Here is an 8,269-nt window from a genome sequence, read left to right on the forward strand (position 1 = left end):
ACACTTCTGTTCCAACTTTTCCCTTCCTTCCCTTCACCTCCTCCCCTACATGGCAGGCAGTCTCATACATGATAAACATGTTAAAGTATATCTTAAATGCAATATATGTATACATATTTATACAGTTCTCTTGTTGCACAAGAAAAAGCAGATTTAGAAAGGTAAAAATAACCTGGGAAGAAAAACAAAAATATAATCTGCCTATTAAATTTCCATGATTTGGAATCTAAGTCAAATGCCTCCACCTCCATGAAGACTTCCTTTTCATGGATGATTTTCCCCTTGTCCTCCACAAAGTTCTTTACATGAACCCCTTTTATGAACCTTTCATAAGATATTATAAATACTCATTCCTTGCCACATGGATACTTATTAGAAATTTTCATTTTACTAAATAATAATTTATATTTTTTCATTCCATGGATTATTTTTTGCATTATGGAAAGTCTTCCTCAACCTGAGCAAAAATATGGAACCAGACAGGGAGGTGCTGGTTAAGTGTTTAACAACCAGCTGTTTAAGAAAAAAAAATGTACATGACACACTTTTGAGTTTAGCCTATATCATGACCATTTCTCCTTTACTATCTTAAGCCCATACAATCAACAAAATAATAAATCAAGCCCTGATTTGTAGCATTTTATGATTTCAGTCATGTAAATGCTTATCGTGAAAATTTAACAATCATGATTTGTGAGCTGGTTTGAGCTGGTTCCAATCTAGCCCGACTGCTGAGCTTCCAAAGTGTCTATTTCTGATTATTCTCTGCTTTCTTACTCTGGATTTTCACCTTATATACTGTCTTCAAGGAAAGGACTTAATTCATATGGTGAGAAGTAGGAGTATTCTCTCTCTCTCTCTCTGTGTCCTATTTTCCTATTACAAAGATTGTAAGCTTCTTGAGGGCAGGAGCTATGTCTCTTCCAGCCATTCTGTCTGTTCTAGAGTCCAGAAAAGTGCTCTTCACCAGTTATGATGGTGGTAAGAATGATCGTGGTGACAGAGACAACAGTAGTAGTGGAGACAGCAGTAATGGTAGTGAAGATAAATGATAATAAATACTTACTAAATATAATTCTAATTTAAATAGCAGTGATGAGATTGATGGAGGTAATTAGGTCTATGTTGGTGGGAGAGATGAGAGCAGACAATTGGAGGCTCAGGACGTGCCCCACCCCCATCCAATTCCACTTTCATCTTCCTCTCTCTTGACCCAGGAGCCAGATGGTCACCCTGGGGGGTATCTTTCAGTTGGGGAACTGGAATGAGAATAATGATCCCCAAGACCACAATACCATTTGGGAAGGCTGCTGCCAATTGGAGCCCACACTGCGGGTAAGACAAGACCAACAGGTCCTTCCTCTTGTAATCATGTCCTGATCTTGGGGCTCCTAAAGCCACAGAAAAGCACCAAAACTTGGATAAATTGGGTGAATTTTCACGGGGATGACAAAGGACCTTGATTTTCTTTTCTTTTCTTTTTTTTTGTTATTATCTTTTTTTTTTAAATTATTGTAGCTTTTTATTTACAAGTTATATGCATGGGTCATTTTACAGCATTGATAATCGCCAAACCTTTTGTTCCACTTTTTCCCCTCCTTCCCCACTCGCTCCCCTAGATGGCAGGTTGACCAATATATGTTAAATCTGTTAAAGTATAAATTAAATACAATATAAGTATACATGAAGGACCTTGATTTTCATCAAGCTGGAAGCATGCCGGCTCTGTATGTGCTAAGGCCTGCCATCGTTAGAAATTTAACAAAGAATTTTTTGCAGCTAGAAGGAGGTAAGGATAATTTGATGTAGCCATGGAAGATACCTGCCAGTTACCACTCAGTTTCATCACATGTAAAATGAGTGATTGTGGGGGCTTTCCTGGGTTATATCCATCAAGGAGAGGAAGTACAGCTGAGACTTTATGAGATTTCTACTCTGCCGAAGGACCGAACTCGGTTGGGGACGTAGATAAGCTCAGCTGAGTGTGGCCAATCAGAAGGAAAAAACATCCCCCTAGATTGACACCATTTACATTTCAGCACCTGGGGAAAACACCCAGTTGCTCCATCCTCGTCAAAAATACGGCTGCCATGTAGTGAAGTCCTCAAGTCCATAGTGCTTTTTCCTATAAGCCTACTACAGAATCCCATCCCTTTTCACTGATTCCCCTTCCCCAGGGTATTTCTATTCTAAATACCAACAGCTCATCCCCAATCTCCATCAGAGAGCTGAAAAGAATCTTAGAGATTTAAGTTCAACTCGCTAATTTTACAAAAAGGAAAACTGAGGCTCAAAGCTGTTAAGTCACTTGCCCAAGTTACATAGGAATAAAGAAATGACAACGTACATTTCCTTTTCCCTAAATAACAATGAGAACAACAAAATGTGAAAGAACCCGAGTTACCGAAGCTTTTCCTTTCAGGATGCAGATATCATAAGTTCATGGAGTGGTTTCCGGCCAGTCCGATCTCAAGTCCGGCTGGAGAGAGAGAAACTGTCACGTGGGCCCTTCAAGGCAGAGGTATGGTCTCCTGTGGCCAGAATACTAATAATGCCATTTCTCCCCCCCAGTACTTTTCCTTCCAAGGGAGGATCTAAGAGGTAGGAAGGGAATAGGGGGGAAATTGAAGTCTCCAGAAAGTGATTTACCCAAAGTCATAAGATAGAGATGTCAGGGGTGATCAACATAGGGATCCTGGGATAATCTTTTAAAGAAAAAATTGAAATGTTTTTATTCTTTGTCTTTTTTTAAACCATATTTCAACCCCAGTAGACTTCTCCCTCCTCCTCCCAGAGGGCCGTTTCATATAATAGAGTATTTTTTAAAATACAAAAGAAATAAAGAAAGAATAAGAAAAGGAAAAAAAATCAGCAAAACTGATAAATATGTTGAAAAAGTCTGAAATTATGTGCAATAAGAACATCCCACTCCTGCTTCCTGAGTAGCAGTAGAAGTAGTAGTAGTAGTAGCTTAGAGTCAGAAAGATCTGAGTTCAAATGCAGCTTCAGATTCATCCTGGCTGTGTAATAAGTCACTTAAATCTCTGTCTGCCTCAGTTTCCTCATCTGTTAAATAGGGATTATAAAACCCCTACTTCTCAAGGTAGTTGTAACAAGGAAAGATAGAATATTTGTGAGGTGCTTAGCATAGTGTCTGATATATATAGAAGGACTATATAAATGGTTTTTCTCTTCATGATCTTGTTAATTTTGCAACTTTCACTTTTGACTTCTATGTGTATGTAGTTGTTCTTTCCATTTCCATTGTTGTGATCATCAGGTACATCGTTGTCTTGGTTCTGCTGACTTTGCCTCTGCTCTTATGGACCTTTCCCACATTTCTCCGTATTCATCATATACATCACTGTGTTGTTGTTATGTTGTTGTTTCAGTTATATCTGATTTTTCATGACCCCATTTGGGATTCTCTTGGTAAAGATATTGGACTGCTTTGCCGTTTCCTTCTCTAGCTTATTTTACAGATGAGGAAACTGAGGCAAATAGGATGAAGTGACTTGCCCAGGATCTCCCAGCTAGTAAGTGTCTGAGGCTAGATTTGAACTCAAGAAATTGAGTCTTCTTGACCCCGGACCCATCACCCCATTTGTTACAGTATAATAAGGTTGCATTTTGCCTTCACGTACCACAATTACCTATCCTGCAGTCAGTGGACTTCTACTGTTTCCGATGCTCTGCTATCACAAAATGTACTGTTGTACATATTTTGGTGAATACGGAGACTCACTTCTTAGCACTGATCTCCTTGGTCTATAAGCAAAATCACACTCCGTGGGACCCCATTTCAATGAAATTTATCATCTTTTCTTTCACCTAATTTTTTTTTTTACTCCTGTTTAAAAAAAATCAAATGACTCGGCTTTTGAAATCGAGTTGAAAATCCATTCCTATTTTAGCTTGGCGATGACCCTGAGTCATGGCACTTGGAAAGGCATCAGAATCCCAAAGAAGGCTGGGTGGAAGCACGATTCATTTAGAGAGAGAGAGAATCCTCTCCCTCCCCCAGCCCCCAATCCATCAAACATGACTGAGCACAGGACAGTCAGAGCAAAGGTATGAAGTAGGGGAGCAGTGCCCAGAAATGGAGATGCTGAGAGACGGCCCCGAGGAGGGAGAGAGCCGCACATTGGGCCGAATCAGAGACTGGCGGGAGACCCGAGCTCCAGGGTGAGGGGCGCTTCCTTCCAATATCATCCCGCCCCTCTCTGCCAATGAGGCTTAGAGGCTTGCCCATAGTTGTGTGGCCAGTATGTGTTAAAGGCAAGACTCAACCCCACGTTTTCTTGGTTTCAAAGTCAGCTCTCTAGCCACTGGGACATACTAAATGTCAGAACTGAAAGGAGAGAACCCTTAGAATGGGGAATGGCAGGCTGGGAAGGGCCTTAGAACAGGGGATGTCAGGGCTGGGATGGGGCTTAGAACAGGGGATGTCAGGGCTGGGAGGGGGCTTAGAACAGGGGATGTCAGAGCTGGGAGGGAGCTTAGAACAGGGGATGTCAGGGCTGGGAAGGGCCTTAGAACAGGGGATGTCAGGGCTGGGATGGGGCTTAGAACAGGGGATGTCAGGGCTGGGAAGGGCCTTAGAACAGGGGATGTCAGGGCTGGGAGGGGGCTTAGAACAGGGGATGTCAGGGCTGGGAGGGGGCTTAGAACAGGGGATGTCAGAGCTGGGAGGGAGCTTAGAACAGAGGATGTCAGGACTGGGAAAGGACTGATTTAAAGTTTTCCATACAACAGCATTATGTGGAAGGTTCCACAAGTACGAGTTTTTACCATCCCCTCTTCACAGACGAGACCCAGTGACTTTCTTGGTGTTAGTCCTCCCCACTGTAAGTGGAACTCTCCAAACGTGCTGGTCTTTCTGGGCCAGAGAAGCTCTTTCTCTCCCTGTTCTATGACCCCCCAGCAGCAGGCACAGTGACCAGCATGCGTCTCTTGGTTCTTTCAGCTCATTCACAACTACGGCCACGGCGGTTACGGGCTCACCATCCACTGGGGCTGTGCCTTGGAAGTTGCCAAGCTCTTTGGGCAAATCCTGGAAGAACGGAAGCTGCCCGGTATCCCTCCATCCCACCTGTGAAGGGGCCCGGATCTCAGCTCCCAAAGGGAGCTCTTCTACCCAATTCTTCGCCATTCCCACCCCCTCCTCCCCTCCCCAGCCCTTTGTGCCAGGAAGCCTGCCCCGAGAAAAAACTGAGCAACCAAGAGGGTTCTCTCGCTCACCGAAATATAGAAGCCCAGGGTCCCCGGGTCTCCTCATTGGGTACACTGGGAGGGGCTGTTCCAGCCCTGCAGGTCAGATCGAAACATGGTCATCTCCCAAAAGGTTTCATGTGAGAGGAGAGTGTGCAAAGACAAAAGAGCAGAGTTTGTTTGTGGGATCTCAGATGGGATCTCCGAGACAATCTCATCCAACCTCCCCATTTTAAAGACAAGGAAACTGAGGCCCTCAGAGGAGCAGGTGATTGCTCAGGGTCACACCAAAGGTGTTAGACATGGGATTGACACTCAGAATCATAGGATCTCAGAGCTATAAGTGACCTTAGAGATCACTGCATCCAGCGCTTCCATTTTACAGATGGGCAGACAGATCCTGAGAGGTGAAGGTGATTGCTCAAGGTCACGCCAAACGTGTTAGATATGGGGTTGACACTCAGAATCATAAGCTATAAGTGACCTTAGAGCTCACCGAATCTAGAGCTTCCATTTTACAGATGGGCAGACTGAGGTCTTGAGTCCATAGAGAGAAGCTGATTTACTGAAAGTTACATAGTTAGTTCTAGAATGCAAATATCTTAACTCCTGGCTTAGGGCACTTCTTATTGGACCGCAGAGGAGAGGGCAGAGCCGGAACTGGGAGAGCAGAGAAGGGGAAAGACTGGAGTCAACAGCAGAGAAGGAGCCAGCCAGTGCAGCCCAGGGGCCGCAACAGCCCCACCTGACTCTCCCTAGATCCATATTCCCATCCCTTGGAAGCATCGCTTCACATGGAAATTCTGTAGCAAGAAGAAAAACGAACTCACTAAATAGCCTCCTTATTTGAGGATCAGGAATTAGTGTCTCTGGCCCCGTACGGCTGGGGGTGATTAATGGGATCCCTGATGTTTAACCAAAAGATAAACAGAAGAAACGATCCCTTTCCTGAAGCTAGAGGCCCTGCCCATTCTGGGGCTTCTGGGCTGTCTTGCAGAGAGAAGGGAGCATCTAAGGACAAGGGGCTCCCTGGGCAAGTCATTCCCAGCCCTCACTAACCCCTGACCCCTGCTGCTAACAGCTGGGCCGTGATTGGCTTCCTTCATACAATCATAGGATGTCAAAGCTGGGAGGGCCCTTAGAACAGAGGATGTCAGAGCTGGGAGGAGCCTTAGAACAGGGGATGTCAGAGCTGGGAGGGAGCTTAGAACAGGAGATGTCAGAGTCGGGAGACTTAATTTAGAACATAGAGCATTGACTCTATAAGGGACCTTAGAGATCATCCAGTCCAATCCTTTCATTTTATAGATGGAGACAGGGAGCCCCAGACGGATAGTGAGTCCTGCTCAAGCTCACAGTGCTGGTAGATGATGGAGAAACTAGGACTTCAGGCCAGTTTTTCCAACCCCAGAGTCTACGTCTCTTTCCCATACACCCTCAGTGCCTTTCATTTCTTGCTTCATCCCCCTCTGTTCCTTCTCTCCCTCTATTGCCCTCCTAATCTTAGCCCCTGATTTCATTCCATTTAATCCATTGGACAAACGTCTAACAGATCTATGGAGGAGAGTCCTGACCTTGGACTATACACATTCTTAACAGCGTCTCAAAGGAACAGTTCTTACACAGAACCAAGTCTGCCCATGTGGGGGGATCACAGGGCACAGACCATGATCACAACAAGGGGCCTGGAGGAACTATATTCTGATACCTATAGGAGAGGAGGCTGTTACATCTGATTGTTTTTAAAAATCTATTAGTTTGGGTGCAGTGGTTAGAGCAGGAGGACCTGAGTTCAAATCTGGCCTCAGACACTTAACACTTCCTGGCTGTGTGACCCTGAGCAAGTCACTTAACCCCAATTGCCTCAGCCAAAAAAAAAAAAATCTATTAGTTTTTGTTTTCTCAGGATCAAATATGTGGGGGAAGATAAATTTGAGCCAACTAATTAGCTGGCTTTTAACGTGAAACCCTCAAGAACAGGGCACCCAGAATCCGAAGACAAGAGGGATTCGGTCTGGACACACTCCCATCTGAACCCAGGACACTTTCTGAGGCTTTTCCGTAAGGCCTGAGTTTAGGCAATGGCATCATTTCCCAAAGTCTTGTTGGAAACTTCCCTTCCCTTTGCCTCTTCATAGAAACACAGTGTGTGAAGACTTATAAGATTAAAGCTAGAAGAAACTTTGTGGAATCATCCAGTTTCATTTCTCCTTTCCCCGTCATTTTGCGGAGATGTTAGATAACTTGTCCAATGTTACACAGGTAGTAAGTGTCAAAGCCGGGCCTCAGAGCCTTTGCCTCTCACTCCAAGTCATTCTGCCTTTTATTTATTCCCCAGAAGCTGAATTTCACAATCCACAAGATTGTCTGTGAAACCTTTTCTGTGAAATGCTGCTGCCTTTTATGAATAACGCGAACCAAGAGGTTCCTTTCCTTTCCTAAAACAAAGCTGGAGTCCACTGTGAAATATTGTTTTAAATTTTTTAGTCTCCAGAGACAAGATCTTTCAGGGGGGATCCTCAGAGATCTTGTCCTACTGGAGCACTGAGTGGCTGAATGGAAGAAGCTGAAATTTAACAAGGATCCATTTAAAGTTTTAAACGTGGTTCCAAAAAAAAAAAAAAATCAACCCATCAGGGGAGCCTTGGTTAAGTAGCAACTTGTTTATAAAAGATCTGGGGGTATCAGAGGACCCCACTTTATTGTGAGTTAGCAAAATAACATGGCAGCCCCCAGATTCATTATCTTCAGTTTTCTGAAAAGTAAATTAAATTAAGGGAGATCGGACTTGTTCTGCTGGGCCCGGAGAGTAGAAGCAGGAGCAAAGCGTATCTGATCACAATACTTCCTAGCACTTGGAGCTGGCCAAAGAAGGAAGGGGCAGAGACTAGAGCCGGTGGGTTTCCTCCAGGGTTGTGCTGGGAAATATTTAACAATGACTAGTGGGTAGGGAGTAGGGAATGGTAAGAGATGAACGCTCTACATATATCACACACGGTTAAGTTTAATTTGTATTCTTAATGTTCTTGAGACAATCAATGAAACAATAAATCAACTC

At 44.0% G+C, this 8,269-nt stretch overlaps 1 protein-coding gene across 2 annotated transcripts in view; it reads left to right on the plus strand.

Moving 5' to 3' along the window:
* DAO (D-amino acid oxidase) overlaps positions 1-7,405 on the plus strand; it is a 37,017-nt gene extending 29,612 nt beyond the window's left edge. For both annotated transcript variants that reach the window (XM_051972980.1, XM_051972979.1), the window contains 3 exons: positions 1,218-1,335; positions 2,423-2,521; positions 4,967-7,405. In XM_051972980.1, coding sequence (XP_051828940.1) covers positions 1,218-1,335; positions 2,423-2,521; positions 4,967-5,098 — 349 coding nt within the window. In that variant the 3' untranslated portion in view covers positions 5,099-7,405. The remainder of the gene's footprint in view (positions 1-1,217; positions 1,336-2,422; positions 2,522-4,966) is intronic.
* Positions 7,406-8,269: the final 864 nt, after the last annotated feature.

This window comes from Antechinus flavipes, chromosome 1 (genome assembly GCF_016432865.1).
Source record: "Antechinus flavipes isolate AdamAnt ecotype Samford, QLD, Australia chromosome 1, AdamAnt_v2, whole genome shotgun sequence".
Taxonomy (NCBI): Eukaryota; Metazoa; Chordata; class Mammalia; order Dasyuromorphia; family Dasyuridae; genus Antechinus; species Antechinus flavipes.